The sequence below is a fragment of the Anas platyrhynchos genome, chromosome 9 (assembly GCF_047663525.1).
Source record: "Anas platyrhynchos isolate ZD024472 breed Pekin duck chromosome 9, IASCAAS_PekinDuck_T2T, whole genome shotgun sequence".
NCBI classification, from domain to species: domain Eukaryota; kingdom Metazoa; phylum Chordata; class Aves; order Anseriformes; family Anatidae; genus Anas; species Anas platyrhynchos.
Genome location: NC_092595.1, coordinates 12,839,998 through 12,856,028, shown reverse-complemented (window position 1 = coordinate 12,856,028; position 16,031 = coordinate 12,839,998). Strand labels below are relative to the sequence as shown.

The following is a 16,031-nucleotide window of genomic DNA, read 5'->3' as shown; positions in this document are numbered from 1 at the left end:
ACGCTGCTTTTTTGAGCTGCCCTCCTCTTTTCAGTCTTCTGAGATCCTGTCCTGGCTTTTATTCCAGTTTAGCCAATTCTCTCTTAGAGTTTCCGCCCCCTGGTGAGTACAAGTGTGATTATTGAGCAGATGTGTTGCCTTCACGCTGCCCGCTCCAGCTGCCTTTATCTCCCCTCTTAATCTTAAATCTCCCGCAACCTTTTTAGCTCATTAAGTTCCGTGGAGCTAGGACTCTTTGCTAGTTAAATACATCAAAAAAAATCTTTTATCTGATCTTCTTGCAATTCTGTAAACAAGCTCCTTAATCATGCTTTTCTTTTAATGCCAAAGAAACAAACAAAATTGTTTGCACTGTGACTATAAGCAAACTAATACAATACAGCAGGCTAAATATTGAGATGTTTATCCTTTCCTTCCTTTGCACCCCCCAGTTCTTTCAGAAACAAGATTTAAATCTATAGACTTTCATGTAAGTTAATCATTTATGGAAGAAAAAGAAGAAAGTAAGAGAAGTTGTCTTTGCCTGAAATCCTCTGCGGTGTGAAGTCAGAGAACAGGCAGAAGCCAAAATGTAACTGTGTGGGAATGTGCTTAGATATAAAACCCAGGATGTAGCTGTGGGAATGCCTTTAGATACAGGACTGGAATGTAACTATGTATTGGTGAAACTCAGAAAGCTGGGAATGTCATGCCTTGTGTTTCAGCACTGCAGGCAACTGGCAGTGTTTTTCAGAGCTGTTCTTGTAAAAACTGCTTTTCCTGCGTTTGGGGCCTGATCCAGGCTTTTTTATTTTTTTTCCTTCTTGGCTTGAACTCATGTGAACTAGAATGGAATTAGCAAGAGGCAGTGAAGCTGTGGTTCTGTTACTCTCTCCTCGGTGGTAAAGCTGGCTCAAGAAATTCCTGCTCCAAATTGTAGTTCCCTGCTGGTCTCACTTTTTCCAGGAACGGGGTGGTGTGTTTTTTCTGCTGGGACTGAAACGTGAAATATCTGACCTGATTTTTCCAAAAAGCTTTGCAGAAAACTTCCTATTAATTCTTATTTCCCCCGAGGCAGGCTGCTGTTGGTGAGCAGTGTGGCTCCGCGAGCAGTTAGGCTGGAGGAGCTGAAAGACTGAGGCGCCCCGTGATGGGAGCAAGGGACAGGAATACAGCTCTTCGGCCAACCCTTTTGTAATGGGAAATCACAGCCTCAGTGTGTAGGTTTTCGTAGTGTGGCATTTGTTGCTAGAAATGGGTCCGTTCAAATTCTCAAGGCAATAGCCTGATGAAACTTAGGTTCATGAACTCTCTGAACAAAGTGCCTTCCTTTCTCAGTCTCCTGTTTTTTGTTTCTTTGTTTGTTTTTCATGTTGCAATAAGCAAAGAAGAGGGCATAAAAGGAAACATTCAGCCCTCTAGCCAAAAGAGTTATTCTAACAAATACGTTTTCTGAAGGCAACTTTTACTGGCATGTAAAATTTCACTGGCCCAAAGGACAGAATCGGTCTAGACTAGGGGCAAATGACAACTGATGGTGTATCTTCAGCTTGACTGCAAGTCACTTGACCCATGGCAAATGCTGTATTTTAAGATAGTCTACTGTGAGGCGGTTTAGTCAGTAGCCATAGTTTTGCAGAAAGAACGAGGAGAGGACTGTCTGAGCCAGGAGTGTCAGCAAAAAAAAATTACAGTTTTGCTCAGACTCTTAATTTCTTTCCTTGGTTATGGCCTCCAGACAAATAGGTTACTGGCTGTACAGTGACAGAGAAAACATTTAAATGTGGCAGTCATAAAAGTATAATACTACTTCATCTCAAATCCTTGTTACTAAGCCGTCTGGTTTATCTGTATGTTTTTCTAGTAATATGATTTTTCCTTTTTTTTTTTTTTTTTTTCTGTCATTTTTTTCTGTAGTTACTTTAAATCTGTGCTGATTTAAATAGCTGCAATTTAGGTGAAACTGCAGTGGCCATAAATGAGTTAAATGAATGTGTCCCTTACCCTTTCCCTGAGTCCCAGAGTATTCTTGTATAAAGTTTTACAGGGAATCATTTTTATCCATGCAGGGCAGCTCTAGAAGAAGTAGAAGGAGATGTGACAGAACTGGAACTGAAACTTGACAAGGTAAGCTTTCTAATTCAACAAAGTCTGCCTTGGAAAAATTCTGACAAGGTATGTGTTCGGGTAACTCAAGGTCACAGCTGGGAGGTGGCTGTTGGAGAGGGGAAGGACCTGGGTCAACCCAGAGACCCCAGCCTGTGTAAGCAGCGTGAGCCAGCATGGCCACGGCCACAGCTGGATAGTCTGGTTGTAGAAATCCCAAGCCAATGCTTTGTGTCTGGTAGTCTGCAGGCACATTTACAGCATGATAGGGGTGTGTGTATATAAACATATATCCGTCCTTCAGTCTGGAGGACTTAACTACTGTAAATTTTTATCCTGCTTTTTGTCATGCTTCGTGCACGTATATAAAATGGACATTCTGTGTAGCATCTTTTCAGGGCATTGCAATTCATTTGCCACTTTCTCTAACCAGTAGTACTTGGAGGCTTTTATTCTTAGCATTTTGTGTGTAGCTTGTTTTTGTTTTAAATCTCCAGAAACTCTCCTGTCTCTGTATTTTATGCAAAATGCATAAAATTATTTGTTGCTTGTGTTGTAATGTGGCAGACAGATGTCACTTGTTGACCTCCTTCACTGTGTTTTGAATGTGGACCTTTCTTTTGGCAGCTGTGAGTTGGCTGCACAGAGGCAAAGTCAGTGTCAAGTGTAATTTTAAGTGGGAAGACTTTTTCCTTATTTCTTTGTAATTAGTGTAACCATTTGCTATTTCAAAACTTTTTTTTCAAAGGGCTGAATGTGAATGTTGGTGACAGTGATGGCTAAGATATGTTGTTACTGTAGGAGTGATTAATCTGTTTTGTGAGACCTGAATATGTAAGCACTTAAAGGATATGAACATCTGTCTACGAAGTCTGTTTCCCACTGGGCTAAAAGGGTCATTTGGGGGCATAAGGGGAAGAATTCTCAAATTCCTTAAGGAGCCTTGACCCTCACCGCAGAACTTCTTGCTCAAGGCCAGTGCCAAAAATGCCGTGTTATCATGTAAAATCCATTTAATCTTTACCCTGAGACAGTGCCCTAGTATTCCTCAAAGCAAAAACACCTCAAACCCTTTTGCTCTTCTGTACTTCTGAGCTAGTATAAAAGGTACTTGTATTTAAGCAGTGTAATTGTAATATGAAGTAAATGATCTAATATAATACTTTAATCTAAAGCCAGGCTTCTCGTGTGTGAGCTGAAATAACTATGGCCCAAGGGTAATGATTTGTCTTGGATGGCAACTTCTTTTGTTTGGTTAGTCATATTATACTTGGCTGGATTGTCCTACAATTATGATTTCTGGGTTACGCTATTTGCTTTTCCCCCCGCTCTGGAAGAAAGGGCACTAAGCAATGAACCAAAAGTGAAGAAAATTATGTTGGTGTTTAAAAAACAAACAAAGAAAAACATCAACCTTTTACCAAGTCACTTTTTCTCTTCTGTTGTAGCTTGTAAAGCTTTGCATTGCAATGATTGATACTGGGAAAGCATTCTGCACAGCCAACAAGCAGTTCATGAATGGAATTCGAGACCTTGCACAATATTCCTGTAAAGATGCATTGGTTGAGGTAAGTTCTTGAGGTTAAAATTAAAGTAGAAAAGCATAACTTTAAAAGGGCAAAGCAGAACATTTGGCAAGAGAAGTAGTTGAAGTTTATACTATTACTTGTCTCTCGTTTTTCTTTGGACTATACTTTAAGATTGAGCTTTTTTGACTGTGGTGCTCTGCATGTGTCTGTGTTTCATTTCAACTTTTAATCTGAGATGATGAGAATTTTCCAAACCCCAGAAAATCTCTTTGGATAGGAATAGTCATTTTGGGAAGAGTAGAGAAAGACAGTTTGCCGTGGTGAACAGGTTTCCCGTTTACTTTACTCTAAATAATGTCAGTTCTCTGCAACTGAATTCTTTGAGTTGATCGCTTACGTTTTGGATCCAGCTCTATCTTAATACACAAAAATTTAGATTTTTAAATATACAGGGCCAACTTTGAAGTTGTAACCTCAGATTGACATCTCGTTAAGCTAATTTGGAACACCTCATATTTCCTGTGTGTTAGTTTGAAATGAAAATGTGTAATATAAAGGTGTAATTATGTGCAGATGTCTGTATATCATGCATGTTTAATGCACGTTATGTTACAGAACGTAAGTCACATGTATGTGTCTTCACACTGGTTGACTACGTAATGCCCGTGAACTTCAGTATAGCTCCTGTGTGTACCTGAGACTGTTGTCTGGAAGTGGACTTGGTCGTAACTTGATGACCAAGTGATGACAAAATCCCTAAAACTCATCTTGGTTTTACTTATTATCATATACTCAATTATTTGATTCCAAGTAGGTTTTCTTACACTTATTGTTGGATAAGCAGTTAGCCAACTATATTAGGGATTGTTATTTTTTAACTGTTTTTAATTGGGACATTATTTCTACAGATTCATGTTGATGTTGCTAAACATATCAGCTGTGAAGCAGCAGTTCCCACAATAAATGTGTGTTCTGATTATTATGACATACTAATCAGGTTTTGGAGTTAGTGTTTAATATTAGTGTACTACATATTTGTTAATGTTTAATATTGTAAATTTATGCTTTAAAACACGCAGACTTCCCATAGCTTAGTCAACTTAATTTGTATTTTTCCTGCTTTGCTTCAGTTTGGTCCTTTATATATAGGTAGGTAGCAGTAACATTTTTTTGTTGTTGTTGCTTGTAGTTGTAATAAATTTACTTGATGATATCCTTGTGTTCTCCTAGCATAATGGTTTTAGTTGGAATAATCATGCTAAGGAAAACTGATTCTTAAGTTTCTTACCAAATACTGTAAACATTGCTTTTATGCTGTGTATTTAGTAGGACTGAACTTTAACAACTTGTTTTTTTGCCTATTTACAGACTAGCTTGACAAAGTTCTCTGACACCTTACAGGAAATGATCAATTATCACAATGTAAGTATCTTTAGATGGAACAAGACCCTGATATATTAAGTTGAGTTATATTTAATAGTAGAATAATAAGAGTTTTTTCTTGTTAATAGTATTTGAAAAGTTACTAATTGAGTGTTATTAAATATTCATCATTTGCTGCTTGTAAATGTTTTGTTTGTAATGCATATGGAATATTTATAAATATTCACTTCTCTGCAAATTTTTTCTTTATTTTTTGTCTGAAATTTGTAAGCTTTGCTGAAGTCTATTGCTGTGCTTGCAGTAGGACAGGTGATTCTTGGTTTATTTTAATCACAATGATGGGCAGCAGTGGCAATTTATGAGCATGTTTCTTCCCTGGAATGCTGATTATCTTTCCTGTGTTTTCTGCCTTTTTTTGTTCTCTGTAATGCACAAAACAAAGCACCTCTAATGTTTGTATAGTTTTCTTTTTGGGATATATGAGCAAGTTAAAGTGTAAAGAAAGGAGAAAATACTGGGATTAATGCCCAATAGTGACTTGTCGCATATCAGACTACATCAGAAAGCTCAGTTTTGCCTGGATGGAAAACTGACTTTTCCTCCTTTGACAAAAGATTCCAGTTTTGCGTTGTGAAAGCCAAAGGCGTGTGTTCTTTCTTCTGTTTTCTTCTCCCCTTGGCACCTTCTGCTTTTCTTTCCTTTTCCAGAAAATTGCTGGAAAGCAACTCAGTCATCTCCGAAGTGCTGAAGATATGCAGGGCACTTAAAAATTTGGGAGTGTGGTTTTGGTGTGTGTGTTTTTTTTGTTTGTTTATTTGTTTTTTTTTCCCCACCACTAGGAGCTTAAAGCTGTGGCTTTTTTCCCCTCATTACATTTTATGGGCCAACTTTAGGTTGATGCTAACAAAATTGTTTGAACAGCGTTTTCTAAAATGCACGTTTCGAAGGAAGGAAAACAAAGGGAAGTGGATTAATACAGTTGAGTTGGATATCTATATCTCTTAATGAAAATTGTAGAGAGGGAAGTGAGTGCACAGTGATACTTGCTGCTGGTTATACTCTTAACCATGTCTTTGCTGTAAGTATGCTCCTTCTGACGCACCTCACCTAGGCCCTACATTCTTACTGTTATTCTTGTTCTACATGATTGTGGCTTTGGCAAAGATTGTGCATATCCCAGCTCTTCCTCTGGGGCAGTTTGAGTGAAGATAGCGAAGAACAAGCCCTATTAAAAGAAAACTTTGCATATCAAAGTAGGGTTCTTCTTGTGTCCTGTCCTGCTTTTTCCCTCCACTTCCTTGCTGTGCTCAAGTGTGTTGAGTAGAACAGTGGCTCCTGTTAAAAGGCATGAGCATAAGGAGTGAGGCATGGGATGGGATTCTAAAGTAGGGCTTTGTCAGATTTACGCTATGACCTGGCTTAGCTTTTTGTGAATCTACTTAGTTTGCCAGGACTTAATAGCTCAGTGTCAGCTCAGTTGCTGACCATGTTGGCAGGAGAGCCCCTGTGAGTGGGAGAAAGCCAGAGGAAGAAAGGAGGAGGAGCAGGCACCCTGCAGGAAAAGGAGGGAAGGGGTAGGAGATGGTCCCAGTGGGATGTGGGTTACTGTCTCTGTTCTTGTATGTGGCATAGCTATGGAAAAGGCTGAGGACCAGACTGATGTGACATCCTCATGATGTGGCAGGGGGACAGGTGGCTTTTACAGCTAGTGGCACGTAGAAGCTTTCTCTGACTTGTTTTGTAGCATGTGAAAGGTAATGTGCTGGAAGGTGTAAAGGTAGTCGGATCATGGACTGGGAAGCTTGTTCTGTTCCTTTGGGAAAATTGTGTGTATTTTTTTGCCTAATGTGCCCTCCCCCCTGTTACTGTAAGTAGAATTATAAGGCTCATGCTTCTGGGAGTCCAGTAATCGGTGGAGTTGCCATCTGGTTATATTCTTTCTGTATTGATCTTGATTGGTGCACTCCTCAGGCACTGGCAAGCTTAAATGTCAGCAGTGGGAGTAGTCCCAGTATGACTTCCAGCTTGTCAAGAAGTCCTTGATCTATTCTAGTTATCTGTTGTGTTTCTTTTTTTTCTGATTTATTTTTCCCCACTAAGTGAAAATACAAACAGGATCTTCAGAATGCTCCTTGTATTGCTGTTAGATAAAGGATAGTTCATGTTAGAAGGGGCCGCGGGAGGTGTCTGGTCCAACTGCTGGCCTCAAGCAAGGTCACCTCAGAGGTTGGAGCAGCTTGCTTAGTGTTTTATCCTGTTTGGTCTCAAGGTTTCAAGAATGGAGACTGGATAGAGGGTATGGTGCCACTGTTAGTGGATGACTTACACTCAGTTGTATTTTTTGACCTTCATTTTTTCTAGAAAGAGGAAAAAAACCAAGCTGGTAAGGATTTTGCTGTCAGTACTTGGTATTACATGTTCCCCCACCCCTCAGATTTTGTGAGTAGGGTGACAAAAACTGAGAACATGTTTAGAGAAAACACTATTGGACTTGAAACTTTGAGTTCTTTACTTGTTCTGTCAATGTTATTATTTAATGCTTAAATCTGTACCCTTTGGAAGAGATTCTGTTCAGTTGGAACAGCTGCTGCTTCCTTGTATTCTTTTACCTCTTCTTTTTTTTTTTGTTTTTTAATAATGCAGAATGGGAGGTGTAGAAGAGTGGGAAATGAGGGCATCATTTCAAGTCAGCACAGTGATAGATAGGGAAAGGATTTGTCCTGTTGCCATTGACCTGTTCCATTCTGTCCTGAAATGTGAAAGACAGGTGTAAAGCTGAAGGAACGTGCATTTTCATTTGTTTACCAGGATCTCTGGGGGTGTAAGAGGAAATAATTTGTCAAACGTTCAGGTGTGCTTTGGCCTTGGAAACTTCACAAATTTATCAAACTTTACAATTTGAATAAGTTGATTTATTCCCTTCCTGTTCCCTCAGGCTCCCCAAATCTTAGGGAAGTTGCTAAGAAGCATGGCTTAGAACACTTCAAAAAAGGAGCAATCATGCTTCTTAGCAGTTCATCTGTGGGTGTTTTTCATTTACAAATTTATTATCTGAAGATGTTATTAGTTACTTGTGTATTTTTACATTTTCAGTATCAACATCAATTTTGAAGGGTTTTATATTTTGGTGTTAGATATTGATAGATTTAATAAGAGTTCTTTTCTAATTCTCCATGAAAACCCCATGTATTTGTGCTAAAACTGTGCCTCAAATTGCTTTGGTTTTGACCTATGAAGAAAAAAACCAGATCTTCCTGACATTTAAGTATTTAAATCCACTTCCTGATCTTGGGTTAAGCCTTAAGATCTGTCCAGATCTCACCATCAAGCACGTGGTTCAACGTACATGTAGCTCATAAACAGAGGCTGCCCGTCATCTTTAAAAGACAAGAACTGGATTTGAGTTATAATGTGGGTCAAAGCTGAGTTGCATTAGTGAACCTGTACAAATAGTTTGCTGTGCCATTGGTGCTGCACTTGAACTTGAGCCTGGGTGCCAACAGAACAGGTGACTTCACAGAAGGTGAGGTACACTCTGCTTTGACATAACTTGCTAGACTTTTTGGTGTTGCTTTGGTGACTGTGGTTCCACTCCACTTTTTTGATTTTGCACCGTGCGTCAGCATCTCTGCACTGTGCCAACAGTGTGTTGCTGCAAATGGGCATGCAGCAATGCCGGTTTTGGCACACTTAACACAAACCCATCTTTTTCCAAAGGTATTGTGAAAGATTTTTTTGCTTCACTTACTGTAGTGTTGGAAGATTGGTGCCCAATCCCTCAAAATCCAGATGCCTCTGAGAATTTAAAAAATAATTATTTTTTGGTGTAACATCAAGGTAAAATATTTTTTGCCATGGGTAACTCAATTTTCAAATTCATGCCTTCCTGTATAAACATCTGTGTGAGCTGGCGCAACGTTATCAGCCTTATTTTATTGCTCTACTACTATTTCCTTTTTTCTTTTTTGCTACGTAATGAAGTTCTGCAAAGGATTTCAAAGATGTTTTTAACCCTGGATGTGACATAATGTGAAAAAGTATTCAAATTGACACACAGAATAAATTCAGAAGCTATTGTTAGGTCAAGAGTTCTCAATCAGGTGAGAAACACATGGCTTACAAAGGGCTACAGAAAGGATTCTTAAGTACTGTCTGTGCATATCTAAAATGGAAAGTTGTGAGTGTGCCAAATTTACTGAACTACATATTGATACTTTTTCTTTCAGATCCTGTTTGACCAAACCCAAAGATCAATTAAAGCACAGCTTCAGACTTTTGTTAAAGAGTAAGTCAACTTGCACTTGTAATGGGAAAATCATAAAATTGAATTTAAAAGCATGTGACTTCAGAGAGCTGGTGAAACACTTTTCCTGAAGGCCATCAGCCATAGGTTGAGAAATGTATGTTAAAGTTGGCAAAAATCGCTCGAAATCAGAGGCTTCAAACCCAGCTGCAGAAATGTTGAAATCGTAACAGTTTAAGTTATTAATCTTAAATTATGTGCTATTGTCCAGCCTTAGAAAAAAAGTCATTACTAAAGCTTTTCCCCGTGAGCATGAGATGCATTTAAATTTCAGTTTTTCCTTTCCCCAAAAGAGGAGGACAGGAAGGCTGCCATCATACTTTGTATGATTTCTATTTGTTATGAGCATTTGTTAAAAGAATGCGAAAACAAAGAAATTAGCTCTAACAGTCACAAGCAGGGTCTGTTTAGTGTTTCTTTTAAACAATTACTTCGTGCTTTGGAATTCATTTGCCATCTATCTTTCATTTTCTTTAGAGATATTAAGAAATTCAAAGATGCAAAGAAACAGTTTGAAAAAGTTAGTGAAGAAAAAGAGAATGCTCTAGTAAAAAATGCTCAAGTTCAAAGAAATAAGCAACATGAAGTAGAGGAAGCAACCAATATTTTGACTGCAACACGGAAATGTTTTCGGCACATAGCTCTGGATTACGTTCTTCAGGTAAGTGCAGCAATAATATTATTTCTTCAAATTTAACAATACTTACCTAAATGTGTTTTGTAAGTCTTCTGTGCTGTAGTTCCTTAAGTATTTCAAGTAATAATAGAATCATAGAATATCCTGAGTTGGAAGGGACCCTTAAGGATCATCAAGTCCAACTCTTGACACCACACAGGTCTACCCAAAAGTTCAGACCAATAATAATAAATAAAACAATAATGAGCTGTAGCCTAGCAAACACAGATTCAATGGATAATTGTGATCTAGAATGTTGTCTATTTCTACAATTTCAGTTGTTTGCTTTGAGTTTTATTTAATAAATCCTATTTTATTTGGAACCTAGCACTTCGTTGTGCCATGGGTGAAGTCAAGAACATTACTGTTTTGCTTTTTAGTGTGGATCTACTGTAGAGTGTTGAGGTGTTCTTTGTCCTACTGTTTTGAAGCCCGCGAAATAATATTTTTGTGGACACTTCCAATTCATGCCTCATGGTTTCCCATAACTCCAGCAGAACAGGACTGTGTAACTCGGACGGCACAAGGGGTGTGAACTCCTAAATGTGTCTGGCGTTCTCATGATCGTACAAACAGAACAATCCTTTTAAAAACTGGTTTCATATTAAGAGTTAACTTGATTTGTGACAGTCCAGATGGTTATTCAAAGCTTAGTTCATGTTTTTTAAATTGTGTATGTCGCCTGTGCATATGTATTGCCTGTGAGGCGGAATTTTCAAAGCCCCTACTAGAGAGGTTGTCCATCTGATCAGCTGGAGTGCGCACAGTGATCAGCCCTGGTTTTGTGCCTCTTGGACACCAAGGACAAAGTTTATTTCAATGTTTGAAAAGTCAGGTAAATTATGTAGCACTTGACTGTACTAACACCATTTCCATGAGTGCAATCGGGCGTCTGTCGTGCTGTAGGAAATGTTAGTGCCCAGATAAGTTCCAGAATCTTAGTGCAAGCGTAAAATGAATTCACCCTTAGGAATCCCTTCTACTCAGATGACTCTTCCGCTGGAAAAGTGGCTTCACAACAGCAGTCTCTTTATAGCTGTATTGACTTTAAATTGTACTTCAAAACCATTGCTTTGCTCTATTTATTTTTTTTTGTCCTGTAAGTTGAGGGTTTGTTCTGTACGGTTTTTAATTATTTTTGCTGCAGATGGTTTTCCAAAATACTGATTGTTTAAGTATGGAAGTGCAGTCTGATTTTGATTATAGCTTCAGTAAGTTTATTTCTTCTGCTGGAATCTTTAAACTGATCTAGAGTTGTTAAATTACAAAATTGCACATTTTTTTCCTGTTCCACGGACCTTTTAAAGCAAATGTAGTAAATGCAGGATGGCAACTTGAGAGATTAGGGGACAAAGAAGAATTGGATGAACATCAAAAATAAAATGTCCCTCTTTCTATATAAAGTGAAATATTTCAAGGTTCTAGGGCAATGCTGTTGGTCAGTGACTTCAGCCAGATTAAAAGTGTAAGTATATATGAAATGCTACTTATTGTCGATGTCGCAATCTTGCTTGTTTCAGTGGCTGGGGCTATATCCAAGTTTTAGGACACTTGAGATGGTGTTAGCCCAAGGGGAAATGAGTCACAACTTCCTTACTTGTGGGGCTATAACTGTGGAATTCTAGCTTTGCAAGCTTTTATAACTTTTTTTATTAAATATAACTGCAATGTTATTAAATTAGCATGCATCTTCTGCAGCTTTGAAAGTGCTTTGTGAAATCAGATACTGAGTTATATTTGTCTGATGTTTTAAGCTTTGGTATGATTATTTGGAACGAATCTGAAGCTTACTTCTGTGGGAGGAACTTGCAAATTGAATAAAATAAGCAACTTATTTTTTCTAGATCAATGTTCTTCAGTCTAAAAGAAGATCAGAAATCTTAAAATCGGTAAGATACACTTTGATTTCTGTATTAGAATATATTTAAATACATCCAAAGTTAAACATGTGATTGCAAAGCAATATATGAAGTGAACTTGTCCTGTTGCCCATCAAACGTTACTAGTACAGTTGGCACTTTGTCGTGGTCAGCCTGGCCTTTACTATAACCTCGCTTAGATATTTAGCTGGTTTTTGGTAATCATTATGATTCAGATATGAACACTCAACAAAAAGAGCAGTAAAAACCTAAATAAAGTGTTTAACGGTTAGAATTTTCAGCAAAGTTCAATTTTATTTATGCCTGTTATATTCATTTCTAAACGATAAGTACTTGTAGTCTGCTCTAAGATGGTTTCAGCTCTTTCTACAAAAATGGTGTTTTTGCATAAATAGCTTAGTCAGCTAGTACGTGATATGCTTTAGTATGCTGTCTGCAAAATAGATTACCAGATAAAATGGTGCTTTTCTTTCAAAGGTCTAAAGTTGTATTTAATTTAAATGCTATTTAAAGATAGCAAGAACTTCAGTTGAATTGCAGCTTTCTAGCTGCTTGCCGTTGTGCTCTGCATCTTCCCAACTTGTTTCCTTTCTCAACACTGAACATTCTTCTCAGCTGTGTTGATGGAAGCTACAGTTTTGGATCATTAATATATTCTGTAGTCCTCTCTATTGTACGTAATAAACAAAAGTTTTTTGGATTACAAGAACCAGAAGTAATTTTCTGCCCTTAACTAGCTTTTATTTGTTAATCCCATAACTCATTTCTGAGATTTTTGGCATGGTTCTTAGCTGCCTTTGCCTCTCATGTTTATTTACAACACAGGAAGCTGCACAAGATATTGATGTAAAGCGGCAAGATGACAACATACCAGAAAATAACCATGGAATTTGTTTTGCTCTTTTTTGTTTGGTTTATTCATGTGGATTAGTTAAAGAACATATTTCTGTGATATCTGAAATACTTAGCTTTTTAAATATCTACTTCTTTTCTTCCAGATGTTATCATTTATGTACGCCCATTTGGCTTTTTTCCACCAAGGCTATGACCTTTTCAGCGAGCTTGGGCCCTATATGAAAGATCTTGGTGCACAGGTAAGAAATTACTTTACAGATTCATAACTAGATAATGAAATGGAAGAAAATGTGCATATATCAGATATATTGCAGATTTATTCATTGAAAAGGAAACTAGTGTGATAAAGGCAAAGCATTAAAATACTGAAGTGGTTTGAATTAAAGTTGTTAGTTGTCCTTTTACTAAAGGTAATGCTGCATTTAGGATCTACATACCTAATCATTGCCATATGATGCCACTTGAGGTACTCTGTGGTATTTAGGGCACTGGGTTTTCTTTTATTTCAAAAAAAAAGCGTATTTGTGCCACATCTTACATATTTAACAAGAAAAAAATAATATTTGTTTCCTTCAATTTGTATATGTTATATATTGTGTAAATTGTTTGGTATGTAAAAATTGATGTAAGCAATTTAAAGTTAGACCATAAAACACAAGTCTTATTCTAATAACTGGTGCAAAACTGAGTTCATACTATTAAATCCTTCTTGCCCTGTTCTGTTCTCTAAGAACACATAATTGCAACTTCTGGGTTTTCAGTGAAAGAATCATCAAAACATTGCATGTACTGTGGACAACTGCACAAAAGAGACGGTGAAAATAGTTATGCAAAATAGGTTAGGGACATAGAGTATTTAATTGAAGATGTCTGTGGTGCAGGGAGAAGGCTCAGCAGTGTCTATTGACTTGCTTTCAGTGCAAGTGAGTGTAGCTGGAAATATTTGTACCTTTTTTTTTTTTGCTTCAGTCTGAAGACTTGCAACAACTGCACTGATGTAACACCCTCTGTTTCCACTCCACAACCTGATCTACGAAACAAAGCCAACCCAAATTCTGAACGTCAATCCATATATGAAAGCATATAAATGACAGCAAGCAGATATATTTGCATTTATCTCAAGCAGATATGTTGTTGAATGTTTATGAAATTACATTGTTCTGGCCTGGTTTGAAACAGTTCCTAGTTCTGGCTGCATATTTCTGCCCCATTGCTGTTGTCATCTGTGCCTGTCAACCTGCTTGGGGGGTTGTGCAGTGAAGCAGATGGAGAACTGTAGAAAATTACTACTTAGACATTTGATTGTTGGAGTTACTCTTCTGATAGATTAGGACCCTAATGTGGTTACTATGGGTCTTCATAATTACAATTACTTGTATAGATGCCCGTCAGAGAAGGATATGCTTTTGTGTGTACACGCTTGTGGCAAAGTAAATGATTGCGCTGAAAAGAGGCTGCTTGAACTGGCATCTCCATCAAGAAGGGAAGAGACTGTTTAGCCGCAGCCCCTTGTGTTTGGTGTACTAATAGCAATTGAAAGGTTCAGGTGCATGTGACTGCTCGTAGCTGACCGTGTTCCTTCACATCCGTCTATTTAGAGTTATCATTGTTGAACTGTAGTGTTGTGAGAGTATAGAATGTTTCCTGTATCCCTTCAGAGGAGGGGATGTGGAAAGGAGATGAGCAGTGTAGTTGGTAGTGGTTTATGCTACCAGCTAGAGATTACTTGAGTTAGGAGCACAAGGTTATTTTTTAATGGTTCATCATCCATTTGCTTCACCTGGTAAGGAGTGTTGTGTAATACTCATTTTGGTGCAGGTGTCATAGCAACTGAAGGAGCTAAATTTAGAAGAATCCAAAGCTGAATGTTTGAAATATATTGACAGTGGAGCAAAGATAGTGAGTGAAAGCCCTGAAGTCATACAACTTGTTGAATTATTTTCCTGTGGCAGACCTTAGTTTTAAGTAATGGATAGCTTTTCCTACAGAAGCAGACTTGTAAAAAGCTCATTAAAGTTTAACTGTTGATGATTTTGCAGGTTATATTGGTTGAAGTTTCTGTCTTTGAGTTAGATAGAAGGTATGCTGGGACAGGCGTTTGTTAGATTTTTCTGAAAATACTATGAACTGCTTTTGTTAGTGAATTTTCATTTACAGGTAAATGTTGCATACGATCCTAATTGTAAGGTTTAATTGCACATGAAATATTAAAATTAGGATGGTCTTAGATAGTACAATTGTATTTTTTTTTTGTGCGCTTCCAAAATATCTGGTTCACATGATGGAAAAGAATTGAGCAACTTTGCTTTCTGGATGTTTTAGTCAGGCTGGTATTGTCAATGAGATCATTGTAGGGGAATCATTAATGTCACACCAGTATAATACTCGTCCCAACCCCCCTGCCATGGGCAGGGATGCTACCGACTAGATCAGGTTGCCCAGGGACTCGTCCAACCTGGCCTTGAACACCTCCAGGGATGGGGCATCCACAGCTTCTCTGGGCAGCCTGTGCCAGTGCCTCTCTGTTAACATGAACACGTGAGACTGAAAGTGCTCACGTAGCCATTTGGGATAAACAAGCCAGAGAGAGAAGACTGCAGGAAATTCGCAGAGCTTGGAATTGGAACCATCAGATGGCTGGGAGGTCTGGGGCTGTAATTGTCAGGCTGTCCCGTACAGGGGTGTAAGAGCCAGTTAGCATCCCTTTCCCCCCCCCCCCTCACTTGTATCATTTCAAATGAGGGAAATGCAACACTGAGGAAGATGACCGAGTTGGCAGAGGTTTTCATTTGTGGCTGTAAGAGTGGGTGGAGATGATATAATTTGTGTGTAAATGGGAGGGTCTGTTATTCATATAGTCCTCTCTGCTACATGACTGATGTAGGCTGGAAAACTGGAGTTGCACGTTGTTCAGAGTCTCCTGGTTCTAGGGCTGGAGTAGAATGAGGTCTGCCTCACGCGTGGTGTACAGCTGTGGTAGGTGATACAGTTGTGCCATTCTCCAGTAGGATGCCACAAGTGGGTATAATGGCACTTGTGCCTTGCAGACTAGGTATAGGAGCAGTTGATCTGATTCTGTAGCGTTTCATGTACAGGCAGCACTTGATTCTCCACTTCACCATATTTCTTAGTTAAAAATCAGAGCCTGTACAAACAAACTTACAGTCTGACAGGATGTCTTATTTTTCTACTTTTTATTCTCCTTATGGTTTCAAAAAGAAAAAAATAAAAGGGCAATATTATAGACATGGATGTACAAGTTTTTCGTAGCATCCCTACAAAGTCTGTGATAAGAAAGACAATTTTAATCAAATCCTCTC

At 38.2% G+C, this 16,031-nt stretch overlaps 1 protein-coding gene across 4 annotated transcripts in view; it reads left to right on the top strand.

Moving 5' to 3' along the window:
- ACAP2 (ArfGAP with coiled-coil, ankyrin repeat and PH domains 2) overlaps positions 1-16,031 on the top strand; it is a 65,392-nt gene that overhangs the window by 14,038 nt on the left and 35,323 nt on the right. For all 4 annotated transcript variants that reach the window (XM_038183564.2, XM_038183562.2, XM_038183566.2 and 1 more), the window contains exons 2-8: positions 2,049-2,106; positions 3,534-3,653; positions 4,983-5,036; positions 9,224-9,282; positions 9,778-9,961; positions 11,821-11,865; positions 12,855-12,950. In XM_038183564.2, the coding sequence (XP_038039492.2) occupies positions 2,049-2,106; positions 3,534-3,653; positions 4,983-5,036; positions 9,224-9,282; positions 9,778-9,961; positions 11,821-11,865; positions 12,855-12,950 (616 nt within the window). The remainder of the gene's footprint in view (positions 1-2,048; positions 2,107-3,533; positions 3,654-4,982; positions 5,037-9,223; positions 9,283-9,777; positions 9,962-11,820; positions 11,866-12,854; positions 12,951-16,031) is intronic.